The 21,314-nt window shown below is 38.6% G+C and overlaps 4 protein-coding genes across 4 annotated transcripts; 3 read left to right on the forward strand and 1 right to left on the reverse strand.

The window, feature by feature from the left end:
- Window positions 1-2,228: 2,228 nt before the first annotated feature.
- On the forward strand, window positions 2,229-4,892 carry MELLADRAFT_109049 (uncharacterized protein; the record flags this gene model as incomplete). Its single annotated transcript, XM_007412949.1, has 1 exon — window positions 2,229-4,892. One exon carries the CDS (start codon window positions 2,229-2,231, stop codon window positions 4,890-4,892), a length of 2,664 nt encoding a protein of 887 aa, XP_007413011.1.
- A 5,384-nt stretch (window positions 4,893-10,276) lies between these two features.
- MELLADRAFT_29521 (uncharacterized protein) lies at window positions 10,277-10,603 on the forward strand (the record flags this gene model as incomplete). The annotated part of the gene is made up of 1 exon (XM_007412950.1): window positions 10,277-10,603. A coding segment is annotated over one exon (327 nt), but the record flags the coding sequence as incomplete, so codon positions are not given.
- Window positions 10,604-11,834: 1,231 nt separating this feature from the next.
- Window positions 11,835-14,194, reverse strand: MELLADRAFT_37940 (uncharacterized protein; the record flags this gene model as incomplete). Its single annotated transcript, XM_007413107.1, has 8 exons — window positions 11,835-12,065; window positions 12,150-12,587; window positions 12,691-12,818; window positions 12,900-12,993; window positions 13,091-13,189; window positions 13,275-13,382; window positions 13,461-13,592; window positions 13,682-14,194. 8 exons carry the CDS (start codon window positions 14,192-14,194, stop codon window positions 11,835-11,837), a joined length of 1,743 nt encoding a protein of 580 aa, XP_007413169.1.
- Window positions 14,195-14,749: 555 nt separating this feature from the next.
- Window positions 14,750-20,718, forward strand: MELLADRAFT_75289 (uncharacterized protein; the record flags this gene model as incomplete). The annotated part of the gene is made up of 8 exons (XM_007412951.1): window positions 14,750-15,094; window positions 15,199-15,696; window positions 15,852-15,855; window positions 15,896-16,509; window positions 16,593-17,118; window positions 17,208-19,819; window positions 19,906-20,262; window positions 20,372-20,718. The coding sequence occupies 8 exons, from the start codon at window positions 14,750-14,752 to the stop codon at window positions 20,591-20,593; spliced, it is 5,178 nt and encodes a 1,725-aa protein (XP_007413013.1).
- Between the last annotated feature and the right edge of the window lie 596 nt (window positions 20,719-21,314).

Consider the following 21,314-nt stretch of genomic DNA (forward strand, 5'->3'; position numbering starts at 1 on the left):
CTTTTACTTGATCAAAAGCGCAGCATTTAAATTTCATTTGCCTCTTGGTGGCCCCGATTTGACCCCATCTCTACATTTTGAGTTTTCTTTTTGGCCGTTTGAGATTTTCCCAAACGGAAAACGGAGAAAGATGTGCAGGATGACTGCACATCTTTTTCATTATGAGCACTGCCTGAGTCCATTGGTGAGATTGGGCGTGAGTGCGGATTGTAGGATTTTGGTCAAAGGACCGTCCGATCTCACGCCAGAAATTTCACTTTACTCGTAAGTCCCTCTTTTGAGCGGGCTGGTACAGCTCAAGAGGGACTTAGTTAAGTTTGGCCCCGAAAGGCATATTATGCTTTTGCAATATGCATTGTGCAATATAAGCAAGGAGAATCTGTCGACCATAGATATGCTAATATTGAGAGCCGACTGTATCAATACCTAAATGGTTTCTTCATTTTTATTGTGGGTAGGGCTCAAAAAGGGAATTGGTCAAGTAAGCCATATCTCATTCAGTTTCAATCTTCTAGGCTTTTGATAAGGAAAATCCAATCAGATGTATGAAAAATTCATACCAATGCTCCTTGAAAGGAGCCACCATACCTCATCAGGTGGGTTTTCTGTCTTTAAGAATTTTGTTGTTTTTTAACAGCCAGGCTGTGAGATCCAACTGAAGAGAACTTCACAAACCTTACCACATTCCCACATCTCTTGCATCTTCACATTTGGCCACACCTCTCTCTCTCACCAAAGCAGATAGTATCCATGTTGTCACATTAATTGATGGGAATTCTTTTGGCACTTCACACACCCGCCATACAAAGCACAATAGAGACAGAGCATTTCAACTAATAAACCTAACCACTGATCACAGCACAGAGAAGCATACTTTGTGCCAAACAAAGGAAGAGGAACAGCACATAAAATTGAAAACTGAAAATGTCAAGCACATGAAATAGAGAAAAAAGATACAAAAACTAAAGACATTGTACATTTGTCTTCTTCTTGCTAAAAGTCCAACAAGATTTTTCACAGATTCTACCACCTTTTTACTCTGAATCTGGGAAAACTAGTGCAGCCTTGAAGTCATCTTAAACTGGCACTGCCAACATAGATGCTTCAGGTTGCGGAATCCAAGGCATCATCAGAGGTGAATCCTCAGACAGCCCTTGTCTAAGGTTTTTGTCTGAGGTAATCTTCTATGCTGAGAATTGCCTTGGATCAAAACCTCAGACAGATTCTGTCCAAGGTTTGGAATCCAATAATCCTCGCATTGGAAAATACAAGGTAAATATGTTGGTGGTGTGGGGTGGTCTGTGTTTCAAGATGGAACAGGGGTCAACCCCCTCCCCAAGCCCCTGTGGTGTGAAGTGGCGTGGCTGTGTTTTAGATTCACCAGAACAGCCACTAATTGTGTGTATTGAACTGAATTGTGGGTGGAAGCTTCACTTCTGGGATCCTGTCAGTGTCAGGGGCAGATAAAATATTCTCTCTTTACTCCCATGTGAGGGTAAATACAGTTGGTTTGGTCCAAACCAATAGTCTCACCCAAAGTCTGGCCAAGGCTGACAAACATAAACAGACCTATCCATCCTGAAACTCACATAGCAGGAACAGAACAGACAACATGTGTGGGAAAATTAGCCAAGCTTTCCTGAATTGAATGTAAATTTACTTGGGATCTGACACTCTTAAGATCTGTCTCTTTTTCAAGGCAAGAGGATATTATGTGGAATAGCACCTGTGTTTATATGTAACAGAAGATAGTTCAGGATTTTGATAGTTCACAAGCATGCATAAATTATACTCCAAATTTTGATTTTCAAGCAAGAAAAATGGATCTGAACAAAAAAGGAGAAAAAGGATGTAATCAGATTGGGAAAAGAAACACATGGAAAAAAGCTGGTCTGGGGGTTTTCAATGTGGTATTTGAAGCTTAAAAGGTTGAGTTCCAACCAAGAATACTGACATGAATGTGTGCACTGAAACTTGTAGGGTATCTCCCCTAGCCGCCAACTGAATGTAACAAGCAATTAGGTTCTTGAGTCACTTCAAGTGTAGACTGTTTCTATGCAAACATTAAGGTGCATCATTTCCCTGAAACAGTAGATCCATTAACTATCTCTTGAGACAGGTTTCAAACCAAATCATTGGCTCCAAAGAATTTTCTAAGAACTTCAAGCCTCAAGAATTTAGTGTCATAAATACTACTGAAGAAAACAATATACCAACTACCTATAATCATGTGTTGGAAATATCTTTTTCAAGTGATCATCCTGACAAGAGATTTACCATCATACTCAGCATTTCAACCCAAGCCCAGCCCATCAAGTATAATACAAAACTTTGCAGAAGGAAATCTATGGCTTGACAATAGCATTCCTGAAGAAGAAAATTTACAACATCTTGTTTTACCAGAAATTCAAGACTTATCTGGATTTCATGATGGCAGTCAGAATGAGTGCACCCATCAATTGTCTCAGGGTGCTATAGGCCATTGGGATTCACAATTTAGTTCAAAAGAAAGCCCTTGCTTTGCAATATCAAGGATGGAAACAGCAAGCCCATCAACCAAGTATCAATGTGTGCCCTTACCATTGGAACATGGGAGTTATTTACACACAGAAGTACCAATTTCAAGTCCCCAAAACTTGGGATTGGGTTTTAGAAATGAAATCAATCCACAAGATCCAACTTATAGTTCCTCTCCTTTCAATTATGGAACTGAAGCCTATCTGGCACCCAAAGAACAAAAATTATATCATGAACTTGATAAATGGAGTGATACTCCTGATTCTCTTGGAACATCATCACAATCTCATTCATCAACACCTGGGGGACCCAGCCTGCTCAAAGCCATGAAACATACCTTTCATGAAAGCCATGATGTGGTACATAACGTCCCATCCTCAAACATGAATCACTATGGCAATATAGTGCAAGAAATCTCACAGTCTCATGGAAGGTGCAAGGAGACATGTCATACTACACATGACAAAAAGAGAAAGAAAGTTTTGGGAGATCAGGAGTTTTTTGACTTGAAGAATGATGAGAATGTTCCTTATACTCATTCAAATGGTGTTCCATTTGCATCATGCACAGTCAGTAATTCAAATGACCACCCTTCAAAAATGGTGAACACTTTCCATCTCTCAGAGGAATGGAAAGCAGGAAACCACAAGCCAATTGAAAACTTTGGGATGATATCATCTAGATTGGCTGAAGGACCTATGCAGAATTTGAAAGAATCAAGCAAGGAAGATTATGGACTAGCAGATGATAGGTTCCTGAATGAAGGATTGCCATTGTATTCCCCCCATGTGGCTGACAGTAATTTCCCAAGTTCTTCAACGGAAAGAGTATTGGCCTCAGTTATGGACAATTCAGGAGACACTATGTTTCTTGGAATGGGCACTCCCACAACATTCAATGACTATGTGATGCAGGGTTTCCCAGCACTTGAGGAAGAGGATATAGGAATCAAGGATCATCCTTCTAAAAGTCCTTCAAGTGATCTGATTAGCCCCCCTGTCATAAAGAAGCCAAGAATAAATGCACCTTCAAAGCTCTCATCAAGAGAAGCACTCCCATTGCTACGCAACATAGGTGTATTTTATATGAACAATTCTCCAAGTTTGTGTTATGAAACAACTTCATGGTTCAATGGACTACAGCAAGATATGATTTCAAGATGTGGCCAGGAGACCTCTATAATCAAGCCGGTTGAACAAGCAATACAGATTGCCCACTCAAAGATCACAGCATGCTTTTTAGCCTTGATTGTGATATTCTCTAAGAAAGGAGGTGATCAATTGTATTTGAATAATCTTCTACAGGAGGCATGGAGTTTCATCAAATTACAATTTGGGAGTTGGAGGGATGCAAATCTGAAAACCCAGAGTTGCCATCTCAAAGTGAAGAAGCATTCATACACCAAAACAGGACGCTATGACCCTGTATCATGGTATAGGTCATTAAGCAATTATAACAATCGGAGCAATATCCCAGCTGACATCATTAACTCTCTTGTGATTAAATGGGATCAAAACAGAAGCATCACAAGAATTGGGGTATCCAATATAATCAAGTACTATCCAATCATTCAAGAATTCCATGATTCACATGTAAATTATAGCCATGGTGGGTTTTACTCAAGATCACAAATCAAAAACATTGCATTTTCAGGATTGATATACTCTAGAGGCTCTCCAGTCCATAAATACATAGTATTTTCAAAATGGCATGAAATATGTTTGTCATTATCTCAATCTGCACAATTTCACTCACCTATGGGAATTGAAATATGTCAAGAGGTCCATGCTTTCTTTGGTTCATTAGTTAAAGATATGTTGAGCTCCTACAAGCAAGTATACAATCTTGATATCTCTTTAGCCAGACCAAGACCCAAGGAAAAATCAGTTGACTTGTTATATTATGATCCTCATAAGAAAAATATTGAAACAATTATCAGGGTAATCAGTATGGGAGAGTACAGACTAACTGTGATCTTCATAGGCCTGGTCAAAGCTATGTACCAAAGAGAGGTCCAGGAGAATACACTCAGAATACTTGTCAAGAGTGCATGGAGTTTTTTAAAAGTGATATTTTCCAAGTGGAAACAATTTGACTTTGAAAAAGACTTGCCAAAGATTTTCAACCTGGAAGTGAAAACCCCACTTGAAGTCACTATGGATTGGTCAAACTCCATCAAGCTATTTAAATCACTTTCATATGACCAAGACACCTGCAAGTACCCCATCCCAATTCATGGTCTCAAGAGGATTTTTGAAGCTTGGAGTTATACCTTAAATTACTCTCAGATAACTCATATGAATGGTTTGGACTTGAAAGTCAAGCTCCCACCACCTGAGGTTTCATCATTTCAATGGGCAAAAACATTGATCTGAATCTTTGTTTTGAATTTGAGGTGTTTTGATGTGACTTCCAATCTCCTTTCAGTTTTGAAAATTCCAGTACAAATCGGGATTTCATGAATAGAACAGCTCTATGCCAAAAACATACTGGAAGAGTCTGGAAGATATCTATATCCATCAACACATTTATTCTGCATGTTTGAAATTGAAACTGATGGGGTGAAAGATAAAAAACTTCAAGGCTAATCTACAAATTTTATGTTGATTATGATGGGGTTGTATAGCTTTTTTGTTCTTGGGTTGGAATGCTTGGTATATGATTCTCTGAGGAATAATAGGTAGTGTTAGCAAGGAATGAGATTGAGGAATTAAAGTGAATTCAAATATTTTATATCAGAAAAATACCTGACTCTTGTTATTTTCCTTTTGATTTATTTTTCTGGTATTCATGTTGGGTCTGCTCCCTCCCCTTGAGGATGTATTTCTACTCACTGTTCAGAGACAGGCTTTTTCAAGGGATAGGTTATACACTTATCTTGCTGATGTGTTCAAATTGCTGTATAGGATGTTTTAATGTATTCTCCATCATTTATTGATTTGGTAAGCTAAAACAGGGCTTTATCAATGTTGAGAGCCTCGTTTTCAAGGTCCTACATATGGTACATAAGTGACTTTGAAGCATTGGTCACAGTGGTCTACCTTTCTTCAAGTGGTTACATTAGATTTTCAGATAAGGTTCCCATGGGCAACTCTCCACCACATATCTTCACCTCATATGTCTCCTTGAGATGAAAAACATTTCTAGGAAATCTCAAGTTTTACCAAGGACTTCATAGCTCAAGGAATAAAATTGGGGTATAGGCCTGTGATCACAATCTGTGGCAGAGAGATCTTCAGTTGGAGGTTTAAGCCTCTATACCACTATGATCTTAGAAGGAGCCAACTGTATGTGGGGATGTGCACTTGATCTATCATGAAAATTGGAGACAGGTCAGGTCAGGTCACCATAGCAAGAGAAGTGACTACAGTCAATTGATCATGAGATTATAACCAGCCATATGATATATCACAACTTACAACCAGGGAACAGGAACATTTGTGACTCTGGATAGCTTCGGGGCTCGGCGGGGCTCATGCTGTGTTTTCCCTGAATTTGAACCTGTATTGGATGATGAGGTCATTTTCGTCCGATTAGGAGAGGCGTGGCTTATCGTTCTTTACCTTCACTTTGTTCTGTTTACCAGTTCAGTCAATTAACTCTCTTGCCTGGTTGACCATCCATCCATCTCTATCCTTGCTTTATTCTCACTGGATCGTACTTTAAGAATGTTACCCACTCACTTTGTCTTCAGGCTCACACTAGTTTCTTCATCAGATTCTAAAGATCCACAACCACTGGTCATTAAGAGTCGTAGGTACGGCTACACTGGCCTTGTTTCTTCCTCAGAAGTCTACAAAGTATGTTCTACCTATCTACACTGCCTTTCCTCACTCCCTTCTATTCATTCATTCATGTTCCTGAATCCAATTGATTTCGTTTAGGGTCTAAACAGTCGCATAGAATACGCTTTCAAATTACCAGCCGATTCTTTTGAACTAGCTATCAAGTTACCTACTTGTGACTCACCAGTCTTACTCTCATCAGCTACTGAATTTGAAGAGTATATCGAATCCCTTTTTATCGAATCAAATCCTTTTCAAGTCGACGAACGTGGTCGAACAGTCTTGAATTTCTTAGCAAGGCTCAAGGAGTCCACTTCTGTCTCCAAAAACCAAGCTCTTGATAACTCTACTACTCCTTACTCAATCCCCTCATCACTTGCCGGTCGCAGTATGCATTCAGAATCCTATCAGAAGAGTCGTTTCCCTCTTTCCAAGCGCTGTAGATTACGACGCGATCCTTCGGTTCATCTCACCTCAGCTTCCTTACGTTCGGCAGATTTGCAACCTCTCAACGACCCCTCAATTCGCAACTCAGGGCTGGCTTCTATCAAGAATTGTGCTGAGCGTATGCACCGATCTTCTGCTTTATATCGAGACCAACGCCGTGAAATGGTTCGCAAACTCGGTGAAGGCGCGGGTAGGAAACTGGCTCGCAACCAAATGGCTGGTTCTCACAGAGGTTACCAAACACCTCATCCAGTGCCTTCTGCAAAATATCATGTTGATCCTGTTCCGGCACCAAGTCTCAGCGAGACTGTCGACCAGTTTGCGTTACCAACTTTTAGCCAGACTGTCGACCCTTTTGCGCTTCCAAGTCCCAACCAAACTGTTGACCCTTCTGAGCTTCCGAATTCTAGCAAGATTTCACCCGATACTGGCATCAGCTACAGGCGAGGTATACTCAAAGGCAGTTTTGCCTCCATGGCTAGTTATCCCTACTTACCTAGCGTCCAGTCTAGTCTTTCACACATGGGCGGCGATACGGACAACAGACTTGCTGGCTTGTATTATCTGATGATCTCCCAAGCGTTTCACGATAACCCAGCATACGCGGTTTGTGCACAGGCTCGCTCCGATGGCGCCATCATTGAAGTTCATCACCTCACAGAGAATCTCAGCATGAAGCCAATCCTCATCATACAATGTTATCCATCTACAACCGCTTCTGAGGCAGTGAATCGTAAACAGATTGACGAACGCATCCGGAATAGATTCTCTGAATTAGCATCTCACGTGGACACCTCCATCTTACACGGGTTGAGTATCTGTGGTAGCAAGATACGCTTTTACATGCTGGAACCAATCAACGGCACGATTTTCCCCAAACGTAGTGAAGTTCTTGATCACGATCACGTCTTGCCGCGAGACCATCTCGCCGACTCGTGGCAATGTGATCTTAGTACCCAAGATGGTGTATGCACACTCAAATCACTTCTCGTGGACATCAGGATGATGACAGAAGGCTTGACCGGCGGAGAGGCTCAGATCATTTCGCAACTCATGAAAGCATCAACCGATCGTATGGTATATCAATCATCAGCTGGGTTTTCCAACCAAGGCTCATCTCCAGCTAACCCCATCGTACACCCCATGCCTGGTGCTCTTGACTTGGAATCATCTGTCACCGAGAACGCTCCATCCTTGATAGCAAACGTGCTACAACATAAGGCATGGTCTGATGGTTTGTTCCATCGCACTGCGATCCTTCCACTCGATCATTCACAAGCTCAAGTTGTTACAATTGGAAACATCAACCGAGTCCTTTACTCTGTTTTTGGCCCCCTTGGATGTGAAGTTCATCCTGTTCCAACATCTGCATCCAACCTGCCCGGTCTTTCAGCAGATCCTACTCTACGTTTCATTGCCAAGGATCCTAAGAACAATCCAGTCTTCTTAGTGCAATTTTCGCCCCACGTGGATACGGCACAAGAACGTTATGGTGTTGATCTCGCTATGCGCCAATTCTTTCAATCTGCATGGACTGCTTGTACCCTTTCAAGGTTACATGGGATTAGTTTATCTCCCAATGGCGTTCGGTTCTATACCCTTGATACTACAACTCGCCTCATCAGTCCACCATCCCAGTCTATTCCGTCGATTGACCATGTTCTACCCCGCAACTACTTGGCCAACGCTTGGGAGCTTGATCTTCCCAGTTTGAAATGCTTCGAACAGTTCCAGGAGGTAACTGCTGATTATCTCGAGATGCGCTGTGCTGCCGCTACGCCCGACTCGATTGCTCAATTGAGAACCTCTACGTTTGAAAAGCTTGGCAAGCCAAACATACAACCCGCGAAGGTTTCATCACTTCCTACGACTGACACCCTACTCGGCCCTCGATCCTTGGGCCATCTCGCTGTGCATTCTGGCGTTCGATGTGACCGATGTGGTTTGACGATCAGAGGTGTAAGAGCAAAATGCACTGCATCTGCTTGTCCAGATTTTGACCTCGTAAGTCCAGTTCAATCAGCACCTGACACACCATCGTCTAACCCATCTTCTGGTCATTTAGTGTCCCAAGTGTTATCCTACCCGATCTGATTTCCACGCAGCCATGCACCAATTTGTATTCTACGCGTCTCCCATGGATTATGCCCACAAGAACAAGACTCGTGCCATGCCATCCTTCCTGAGTGACATAAATCCGATCGTTGTCTCAGCCCGACTGGCACCAGCCACACTCATTATTCAGTGTGACCAATGTGCAAAAACTATTGACGACGTTAGAGCTAAATGTACCCACTCTGAGTGCCCGGACTTTGATTTAGTGAGTCTGAACTGTATCAAATATCGATCAGACTGAATTACTGAGTACCTTGACGTTGTAGTGTACCGACTGTTACCCTTCGCGCGACCAAATTCATCCGCCCGACCACGTCTTCACTATCATCAATATGTCTGCATCGAAGCCACAAGGCGATACAACCATCATTGGCCCGGATCAAAGTTTTGATGATACGTCTATCAAGCAAAAGAAGGACGATAAGACCGCTGTGCAGGCCATGATCAAACACCCGTCCAAGTGTGATTTGTGCGACAAAATGATATTTGGAGTTCGCCACAAATGTTTAGAATGTATCGATTGGGATTGCGTGAGTTGCAATCGCAGTTTCTTATTTCACCACTTCAACTGACCATCCTGTTTTTCTTTCAACGTTTTTCCTTCAATGTCTTAGTGTGATGCTTGCGTGCAAGGCGTACAGGCCCATCACCCTTTCCATCAACTATTAGCAATTTCTAAGCCCGAAGTCATTACGTTGCTCCCACATCATCACGTTCGTCATCGTGGTGTGATGTGCGATGGTTGTGACGAGCCAGTCATCGGCATAAGGTACAAATGCACACATCCTTCTTGTGACGATTACGACTTGTGCAGCGCTTGTGAATCGCATCCTATTCCAAAACACGATCCCGATCATGTCTTACTCAAGATCCGAGATTCTCGAACTTGGAAACTCAATTCTCGTTTAGCTCCAAATACCTCGTCCGAGACTTCTTTTGCTCGCACTGGTCATGCTGTGGCCCAAGAGGTTCCTTTCCCTCATACTGGAATTGCTACCTACGAGGAGACTCCGTTTGCTTCTAGTGGAATTGCTATATGCGAGGATGCTCCGTTCGCTTCAAGTGGAATCGCCATCTGTGAAGAGGCTCCGTTCGCTTCTAGCGGAGTCGCCGAATACGAGGATGCTCCTGTCATTTGTACCGGGTATGCCGTGGTCGAGGAGCCGAAAAGTACACTTACAACACCGATCGTCTCAACAGAGAAAGCTGGAATATCGCAGCTTGAGCCCATCGAGCGTTCTGACTATGCGGTAGCCATACGTGCGGAAGAGGTTTCGAACAATTCCGATACTTCCTCAAGCCACGATTCTGCATCAGATCAACCTACAGAGGCACTCACTATGGCCCCTACCGCTTCACCCGACGATACACAATCTGACCGATTTTTAGCTGATCAGGAATTAATGGCACGTTATGTGTCGGATGTGAACCTTTCGGACGGTACGACGGTTTCTGCTGGCTCTCGCTTCACCAAAATTTGGTTGGTCCACAACAGCGGTTCGATCGCGTGGCCCGAGGGGACTCAGATAGTCTTCACCGGCGGATTTGTCAACGGACATGTATCAGCATTTCCCGTCCCAAGCGCCTTACCGAACGAGGTAGTCGAAGTATCAATTGACACGACGGCTCCTGAGGAATCTGGGGACTATGCTCAATTTTGGCGGTTGATGGATCCCACTGGAAGCAAATTCGGAGATCGACTTTGGTTACGTTTGAACGTGTTAATGGGAGATCAACTTACTGCTGATTCCGCACATTCCTCATTATCGGCATCCGCCAGTTTCCACTTACCACACTTTACAGCTAATGGTTCATTGGTCTCAGGATCTATTCATCAAGAGTTTTCAAATGATGAGATTCGACCTAGAGTCGAATCACTTGAATCATCATTGCATCAACTCCAAAACAATCCAGCTCAAGATGTATCTGATCAAACTTTAGAATCACGATCATCTGCTGTTTCTGATACTGATTTTGAAAGTGGATGGTCAGGGCAATCCTTTTCAAACCCGATTGATCACAACGATGAAGATTACGAAATTGTGACTGATTCTGATGCTTCATCTGATGATCTTCAAGTTGAAGTATAAAAGAAGAAACAAGAACTTATTATTTTTTCATCAAACCGTTGATTCTCAAAGATTTTTTGTATTGTCATCATCATTTCTTAAACACACGTTCCTTGTTTTGATCTTTGTTGTTTCATTTAAAACTTATTCTCTCTTTTACCAGTATTTTTTTAGCCTATCTTTTCTCATTTGAAGTTATCATGCGTTATTTTTGTATCATTAGTACCTTACATTGAGAAATGCAAACACCATTTTTTTAGTAAAAACATGCCTGTATCGACTTTGTTCAATTGTCGGTGTTGACAATAGTGTAAGGTTATTTCTAGAAGTCTGTACCATTACATAGTCAAATTGAGCAATGTTGAAACTTGATAACTTGATCATAAAGAGGGTTCTTAGGAAGACCATAGCCATGGTTTGGTTACTCAACGGCCCCCAACCAAGTCTCGTGCCCAGACCAGTAGAAGTGGATTGGGACAAGCCTTATGATACATGCTTGGTGGTAGGAGTTCTGGAGCTCTTCTCTCAACTTAAGGCTCTCTATCAGCATGTTGTACACAGTTTTCTCATATGAACAACAACAAATGGATTGTGGGAAACATTACTAAAATCAATCAAAAATCAATCTTGGTTGAGCTCAAGAGCACTTGAAGCTGACATGTAACAATAAGTTCAAATTAGATGAAGTCTTACATGTGATTATTTTAAGTTCTTTATGACTTTTTTGATCATCTCATCTCTATTTGATCAAAATCAATATATCTCTTTACCACTTTTTGAATTTCTTCAGTCCCTCTCATGCTTTATTTTTTTGTGACAAGATAATTTTCAGAAACCGATTTTCCAATAATTTTCAATTTCAATTCCTTTACAATCTCTAATTTTTTCTAATTAAATTGATTTATTTTTTTAATCTTTCTAATAACCAATTAATCATTTCATTTCGATTGATCAAAATTCCATCTTTATCTTTAGATTCGATATTTTGATCTTTACCTAATTGTTCTTTAATCCTTAATTGATTTAATTTAATTTCGTCAGGTCCTAAGATGATGGCAAACCTTATGAAATCTTTTTCTACCGTTTCAAATTGTTTAGATGGTTTTGGTTTAACTTTATACATAAATTCAGCCTTTTTTTTTCAAAACAAAAAAATCTCATCAGTTTTTTCAAACAAAAAAAAAACACACTTTAATTTAATTGATGTGAAACTTACACTAATTCCAACATCCCATAATTCTTTACAAACCTTCATTCTTTCTAATAACAATCCATCACCAACACTCATAACAAAAACATCTACTTCTTTACTCTTTAATTCGTTTTCTTGTTTTGATTTTAAAATCGTAAAGATCCTTTCTACTCCAAATGAGATTCCAACACACGGAATTTGATCTTTACCCGATGAAAACATTCCAACTAAATTATCATATCTACCTCCTGCTGCAATCGATCCTACTCCAATAGTGGTTTCATCAATTTCTTCTTCTTCTGATGGTTTTTTGGAAATCGATTTGGAGTTGGATTGATTCGATGGATCTGATTGAACTTGAGCAGGTAATGGTACAGGTGGAGCTGATCCTTCTACTACTGCTTCGTAAATCACTCCTGTATAATAATCAAGTCCTCTAGCTAAACTTAAATCAAAAGAAATCTTGAAATCCAGAAAGAAACAAAAAGATTTGATCATATAAGTTTTTCGCCTTGTGTGATATTTTTCAGCATAAATCTTTTTTCGAAAAAAAAATTGAACAAACCTTGGGTGTGATACCGAATACATTAATGTACTTGAATAAAAGAATCATTTCATTTAATCCTTCTTTTGCTGATTTATTATTCATAAATTTCGAATCTTCTGATAACTTTTGTAATAATTCCTCAGATCCTAATTTAAATAATACGAAATTTTCGTTCAGTTTCTGAATGATCAAACTGATTTTGGAAGGAAAAAGAGAGAGAGATGTACCTTTGAGTTTGACGTATTCTCCTATCTGATCGGCAATTACTGGGTCTAAACCTTTTTCTTCTGTCATTTCTTTTTTGACATCTAACCATGACATCTACCTCAAAAATAAAGATGTAGAAACACCAAACGACACTTGAGTTAATTCGGATTATATGTCTTATGATTATCTTGGTCTGTTCAGTTCGACGTACCTTGTCAAGTTTATCAACTGCAGATGAAATCGAACGAAATTTATCATCAGGAACACCACAAAGTGAAAAGATTCCATCTAAGATTTTCCTATGATTAACCTAAAATCTCAGAAAAGAAAAGAAAAAGCTGGATCAGAGGATGAGATGAAGGCCAGAGTTTAATCTAGTTAAGAAGGAAATATACCTTGATTGTAAACTCTCCTACTTCTAATTCTTGTAAAACTTCACAAGCAATCGTTAAAACTTCTGCATCTGCTACCATTGGATCTGTTGTACCAGCAAAATCGAAATCCTAAAATTTACATCAAAATCATATTAGTTGATTATAAACACTTACAATCCAATAAGAGATTGATTTGAAAATCCTTACACATTGATAAAATTCTCTCATTCTTCCTTTGGTCATTGCAGGTTGATCTCTTCTGTAAACTTTTGCAATATGATACCGTTTGATCGTATTGAATTCTTTAGCATTCATAGCCAAAAATCTAGCAAATGGAACCTATTTTAACCCAAAAAGAAATCAAAAATCAATCGAGATTTCGTAAGAAAAGGATTATGGATTATTTTTTTGGTTAAAGAAAAACTTACAGTAAGATCATATCTTAATGAACATAATTCACCACCTTGATCTTGTAAATCATAAATCAATTTAGAATCTTCACCATATTTACCAGATAAGATTTCTTTTAATTCAAAAACAGGTGTATCAATTGTGATTGCACCGTGTAATTTGAATACTTTGGTAATTGTTTGAAAAATCTTTTCTCGTAAGATCATGTCTTTTGGATGATGATCTTTGGTTCCTTTTGGTACTTTTAATTGAAATTTTGGTTCAGCAGTTTTTGACTTTGATTTCGATTTGGTGGTTGGTTTTGATGGGTTTTGGTTTGTTGTTGTTGTGAGGTCTAATCCATTTGATTTTTTAAAGTCTTCTAAGGTTGTTTTGTATTGTTTTAAAATCTCGACTTGTTCTGATATCTCTGTTGGGTTTTTTTCGGTGGTTGGTTTCGATTTTAGTGTTCTGATCAGTTCTCCTTGAGATTTAACTTTTAATGATAATTCTTCTAGTTGTGTGTTGATTTGATTTGATGGATCGGACATGATGGATTTAAATTTGTTTTTGTTTTTGTCGGGTTGAGTTGTGATGTTTCTTGAGATGATGAAGTTTGGTGTTAGTTTGTATGGTTTGATTTGATTTGATTTGAATGAGTTTGTTAGGCTTCTTAGTGGTATTCTTTGGTTTGGTATCGTCATTCAACTAATCTTCAACTTTCAATCAAACATCAACTCAACAAAAACTTGAATGTTCTCCAGCATATCAATTTCACAGATCTATCACTTCTCATGACATGGCTCCCCGCAGTCGACTGTGCAATACAGCTTTGTTACAGGTCGATCGAAAGTCACGAGTTAAATTTTTTTTGAAGTGGGATCTCAAAAATTGGGTGTGACGACCAAAAATATCAGCAGCTTCACTCCAGCTTCTTTCTCAAGAAAAACTCATTCAACTCTCAAGAACAGCATCAATCTTTAGGTTTATATCACTCTTACTTGAATGAAGAACAGCTCAAAGGATACCCAACAAATCTGAAACTAATCCATCAAGATAATATCTCTAGCATATTGTGAAGCAGATCTATTGTTTCAATCAAAACCATGGATATAGCTCAACCATACCTCAGTAAAATCACTTCAGCTTCATTTGCTCCACTCTTAAGTTCAGACATCCGATCCATCTCAGTACTTCAAATCACAAATCCATCTTTACTAGACAACACTGGAGCTCCAACTCAATCAGGACTTTATGATCCTAGATTAGGTCCATTTCAAACTCGAGACATTTGTCGTACTTGTAGATTATCTAATACTCAATGTCCTGGTCATTTTGGTCATATCGAACTTAATGTGCCCGTCTTTCATCCATTGTTTATGACTCATGCTTTTCATCTTTTACGTGGTACTTGTTTTCATTGTCATCATTTCTTGGCTTCTGAAATCATCGTAAGTGAAAATTGATTTAAGTGTGTTTGATGGAAACCGAGAAGTTGATTTTAAAGACTGACTTGATGTTTGTTTTTGTTTTTTTGTTAAATTATTCAATTCAGATTGTTCGTTATGCTGCAAAACTTAAACTTTTGAATCATGGACTTCTTTTAGAATCAGATGCAGTAGATGATTTTCCAACTATTAAACTTTCAAATGTTAAAGCAGGTAAAAGAGGAATAGATGAAACAGAAGAAGGATTATCACAAGAAGAAGAAGAAGAAGATAAAGAATTCGATTTACCATATTATAAAGCTACCTTGAAAAAGTTTGTAGAAGAATGTATTGAAAAACAAATTAGAAAAGAATCAAAAACATCAAAAGATAATTATAAGATTGGAATGTGTTTTGATAAAAGAAAGAAAATCATATCTGAATTAATTAAACTTTTACCCAAGAAAAGGTGTGAAAGATGTCGAGCTTATGCTTGTAGAATGCGGAAAGATGGTCATACTAAAATCATGGAATTCTCATTGGCTTCTAAACAAGCTGATATTCATAGAGCTATGGAATTACATCGTCCTGACGTCTTAGCTTTAGCTAGAAGAAACTCAAATCAGGTTCAAGATCCTAAGGAATCTCATTCCAATCCTCATAAACGACCTCGAATCTCTTCAAATAATTCATCTGATGATAATAGTGATGATGATGAAGATAGTGATGCTAGTAGTGGTGGTTCAGCATGGGCCAATGCTAGTAATCTTAGATCTCTTAGATCTGTTCGAACAGAGCGAAGTAGACCAGCTATCGATGATTCAGATGAAGGTGAAGACGAAGGAGCTATGGATCTCGATACCCCCAACGATACGGCGTCAGGTACGAAGAAAAAACAAGTCGAACGAATGATCTTGGCAGAAGAAGCCAGAGCTCATCTAAGGTTATTGTTTCAAAACGAATCTGAAATCTGTGATCTTCTTTACGATACACATGGACCAGCTATGCAAAAGGAAAATCAATCCAATAGTTCAGCAACTGCAGATATGTTCTTTCTTGATGTGATCGCTGTGCCTCCTACCAAGTTTCGTCCTGCTGCTGTGATGGGAGGTCAAACTTTAGAAGCACCTCAAAATTTACTTTTAGGAGCGATTTTAATGCAAACAGTCAAGATACGAGATTTGAATGAAAAATTAGCAGCTGTAAGTGAAAAACCACCCAACGGTGCACTTGCACAAGCTTTATTGATCGTTCAAAAAGAACAACAAAAAAAACTTTATAGTCAAATCTTAGAAGGTTGTATCGGAATGCAAATCGCTGTTAATAGTTTACTGGATAGTAATCGAAATCCAACGGTGATGGCTAAAGGAAAATTACCTCCTCAAGGTGTTAAACAAATCTTGGAGAAGAAAGAAGGATTGTTTAGGATGAATATGATGGTTAGTCATGTATCTTTTTTGATTTCTTTAATCTTATCATCTTATATCTCGTAATCTTACGAATCCGATTTGAATGACCATAGGGAAAACGAGTTAACTATGCCGCACGATCTGTTATTTCACCTGATATTAACATTGAGACCAATGAGATTGGTGTTCCACCTGTGTTTGCTAAGAAACTAACGTTTCCTGAATTCGTAACAGCCCATAACTTTGACAAGATGCATAAGTTGGTTTGTAATGGGCCACATGTTCATCCAGGGGCGGTATTTGTTGAAGATGATGATGGTACGATGGTGGCATTAGATCGAATGGATGGAGAAAGTCGAAAAGCATTAGCCAATACTTTATTACAAACCTCAAGTAATGCAGATCGATCAAATAAGAATCCAAGACCTGATATTGGATTACCTCCGACTCGAACTCCTATGATTGGTAAAAGAGTTCATCGGCATTTAGATGATGGGGATATTTTGATTTTGAATCGTCAACCTACTTTACATAAACCTAGTATGATGTGTCATCGTGCAAGAATCTTAAAAGGTGAAAAAACTATTCGAATGCATTATGCAAATTGTAATTCTTATAATGCAGATTTTGATGGTGATGGTACGTACTGTTTGTTTGTTTTTTCTTCTTGTTTTGATTCAAACCTTTATTTATTGACGATTTTATGTAATTGATCCTTTTTTTTCTAGAAATGAATATGCATTTTCCACAAAATCTAATTGCTCAAAGTGAAGCTCGAACGATTGCAAATAACGATAATCAATATCTTGTACCGACTTCTGGAAATCCACTTCGTGGATTGATTCAAGATCACGTAGTTTCGGGTGTTTGGATGACCAACAAAGATACGTTCTTTAGTCGAGAAGATTATTATCAAATTATTTATGGAGCTTTACGACCTGAGAATGAGTATACTGGAGGTGGTCAAGTCTTAACAGTATCACCTGCTATATGGAAACCACGTCCACTTTGGACAGGTAAACAAATCATTTCAACAATCTTAAAGAATATCACACCTACCAATGCTGCTGGTCTTTATTTAACGTCTAGTGCCAAGGTTTCAGGTAAAAATTGGGGAATTCATAGTTCTGAAGATACAGTACAGTTTGATGCAGGTTATATGATCTCAGGTGTGATTGATAAATCACAAATCGGTGCATCTCCTTATGGATTAGTTCATTCTGTTCATGATTTATATGGTGCTGAAGTGGCTGGTAGACTTTTAAGTATCTTTAGTAGATTGTTTACTAAATATTTACAACATCGAGCTTTTACTTGTCGGATGGATGATCTTTTCTTAACGGGTCATGGTAATGCTATCCGATCGAGATTACTTAATGAAACGTCTGTAAGAGGTAGACGAGCTACTCTTTCAATGGTAGGTCTTTCAGAAGAAGAAGTCAGTACACCTCAAGGCAAGAAAGATCTTCAAGCTAGATTAGAAGAAGTGCTTCGGGATGATATGAAGATGGCAGCTTTAGATAACTCTTATAATGTTGAAACTTCAGAATTGAAAACTAAGATCGATAATCAATGTTTACCTGCTGGACTTTATAAACCGTTTCCATGGAATAACATGCAGATGATGACAGGTTCAGGAGCGAAAGGAACGACAGTGAATGCATCTCAAATCTCATGCTTGCTCGGTCAACAAGCTTTAGAAGGTCGTCGAGTACCTGTGATGGTTAGTGGGAAAACGTTACCTTCGTTCAAAGCATTCGAAACGGCACCACGTGCTGGTGGATTTGTCGCTCAACGCTTTCTCACTGGAATCCGACCACAAGAATATTATTTCCATTGTATGGCTGGACGTGAAGGTTTGATTGATACAGCTGTGAAGACTAGTCGATCTGGTTATCTTCAAAGATGTTTGATTAAACATTTAGAAGGCATCCGAGTTCATTATGATCATACGGTTCGGAATAGTGATTCTTCGGTGATTCAATTCCATTATGGTGATGATTCACTTGATGTGACTAAACAAAAACATCTTTATCAATTCGAATTTTCACTTTTGAATCGAGCTTCACTTATTGAAAGATATCAACCAACTGAAATCTTGGGTAGATTAGATGGAGAAACAGCAACCAATCATGCAGATAGTATTATAAAAGCTAAGAAATCAGGAACAAATCAATCATTACCATTACCTACGATGTCGATTTATAGTCCAACACTTTATTTCGGTAGTACATCTGAAAAATTCACTGAAGCTGTTAACAAATATAAAGTAGAAAACCCTAAGAGATTATTAAGAGTGAAGAAGAAGTATCGAGCAGATTGGCCAGCATATGTGAATTCGAATGAATTGATTCCAACTGATTTCTTTAGATCTTTAATGCAAATCAGATTTATGAAAGGGATTGTAGATCCAGGTGAAGCCGTTGGTTTATTAGCTTCACAAGGTGTTGGTGAACCATCGACTCAAATGACATTAAATACATTTCATTTTGCTGGACATGGTGCTGCGAATGTGACACTTGGGATTCCTAGACTTCGAGAGATTGTGATGACAGCTTCGACTAAGATTAAAACACCCACGATGAAGTTTCCGATTAAAGCTGAAGTGACGGCAGAAGAATTTGCAAAGTTTTTGAAAAGGACTACTAGAGTGACTTTATCACAAGTCGTTGATGAAGTGATCGTAAAGGAAACTTTAACTAGTAAAACTCAAAATGGAGAACGATTTAAATCTTATACTGTCAAATTACAATTTTATCCATCTGATGAATATTGTGCTGAATATAGTATTACAGTAGAGGCTGTCTTCAAGTCTGTTGTAAGGGCTTTTATTCCTTTGTTAGAACGTCGAATCAAGGCTGAATTCAAGACACGAGCTTTGGATATCAAGAATCAATTTGCAACGATTGGAAAAGGAAAGAGTATTGCTGCTCGAACTGGTACGACGGGTGAAGATGGAGATGGAGAAGATGTGAATGAAGATGTTCCGGTTAGAAGAGTAGATGAAGCAGATATCGAAGATGGAGATGCAGATGATCAAAGACGAGCTAGACAAAAACATGAAGTAGATTATGATCAAGATTCATCAGATGGTAGTGAGAATGGAGTAGGAGGATTGAATGATAAAAGATTAAGAGAGATTACAGATTTAGAAGATGGAGAAAGTGATGATGAAACTGATAGTATGGCAGATTCAGATGAAGAAAAAGAACAAGAAATCAAAGAGAGAAGAGCTAATGTGTTTTTGAAATTAAAAGAAGAAGTTGAAAGTGATTCGTCTTATGTTACTACGATTGAATTTGATGAAGAGAAGGGTAATAGTTGTGAATTTACTATGAATGTAAGTCATAATGATATTTACACATGTATATTTAAAGAAGTGAAGAAAACTAACGATTTGTATATCTGATTTTTTTTTTTTCGTAGTTTTCATCAACTTCACATAAATTACTTTTAATAGGTATCATAGAGAAATGTTGTCAATCAGCAGTAATTCAAGAAATACCCGGAATCGGTAGAGCGTTATCGGCTCAATCAGATAAACCACATCAAGATAAAAGTCAATATTGTGTCACCGAAGGAGCCAATCTAAAAGCAGCTTGGAGTTTTGGTTATGAAATCATTGAGATGAATCAACTATATTCTAATGATATTTCAGCGATCTTGAGGACTTATGGGGTTGAAGCTGCTAGAGCTGCTATTATTAGAGAAATGAGTGGTGTTTTTGGAGTTTATGGAATCGGGGTTGATTATAGACATTTAACTGTGATTGCAGATTATATGGTAAGCTTTTTGTTACCACCCACAAGAAAGCAGAATCAGTTTTTTGGACTTCTTGATTGGATTAACTGATGAAATGAACTTTTTTTTCTCTTTTTTTTTGAATTGTTAGACATCAGAAGGAGGTTATAAAGCATTTAATCGACCAGGTTTAGCAAATCATGTGTCACCTTTCCTTAAAGCTTCATATGAAACCACTACTACTTTCTTAACAGATGCTACAATCTTTGGTGATTTTGATGATTTAATGTCACCTTCTGCTAGTATTGTCATGGGTCAGGCTCCTCGTTGTGGTACTAATAGTTTTGATCTTTTAGTGGAAACTAAAACTTAGGGGTTTGAATTGATTGATTTAATTGATTATTTTTTCATTTTGACGATTTTTTTTTTGGAAATGTTTTCTTCTCTTTTGTTTTTGTTTTGTTTTGTTGGTTTAAGGGATTGAAAAGGGTGAAAAGTAATTGAAGTTGGTAAATTGTTTTTGGTGTTTTAATTTTGTCTCTTTTTTGCAATTTGGTTAATACAAAGAAAAAAATTGAACAGTTTTGAATTTTATAATCGATATTTCATTTTTAGCTCACTTGATCTGGCTTAAAGGAACTGTTTGCTTTATGTATCCTCATCAAGGTGTCAGTGTGTATTGAGTTATGTGGTTTTTTGAGTTTGTTTTTCTATAAAACTCAAAGTCGTGAGGGGCGTAGTTGAGCTTAAGCAATTTGGCAGTGAATTTGTGATAAGCTTTTTGAAAACGAGTGTACGATCATTTCTTTTTAGATATTCCAAGGCCATAAATCGAAAGGTGACTGCTACATGGATTTTGACATCGTGTCTTAACTTAACAAAGTGCTTGCAGTTGAGAACTTGACTATAGTCCCTGCCACCTGGATGTCTTCCAGTTTCTCTGGCGATCCTATTGTTGAGCCCGAGCGGAGAGAGATGCTGAGGCATTGGCCTAAGCTCAACAAATTAGTTATCATCGTATGGAGACTCAACGCGTCTACCAGCCCGACATGGATTTTGAGTGGATCAACATTTTCAGCTTAGGACTTGTGCTG

This window comes from Melampsora larici-populina (assembly GCF_000204055.1).
Source record: "Melampsora larici-populina 98AG31 unplaced genomic scaffold MELLAscaffold_34, whole genome shotgun sequence".
NCBI lineage: Eukaryota > Fungi > Basidiomycota > Pucciniomycetes > Pucciniales > Melampsoraceae > Melampsora > Melampsora laricis-populina.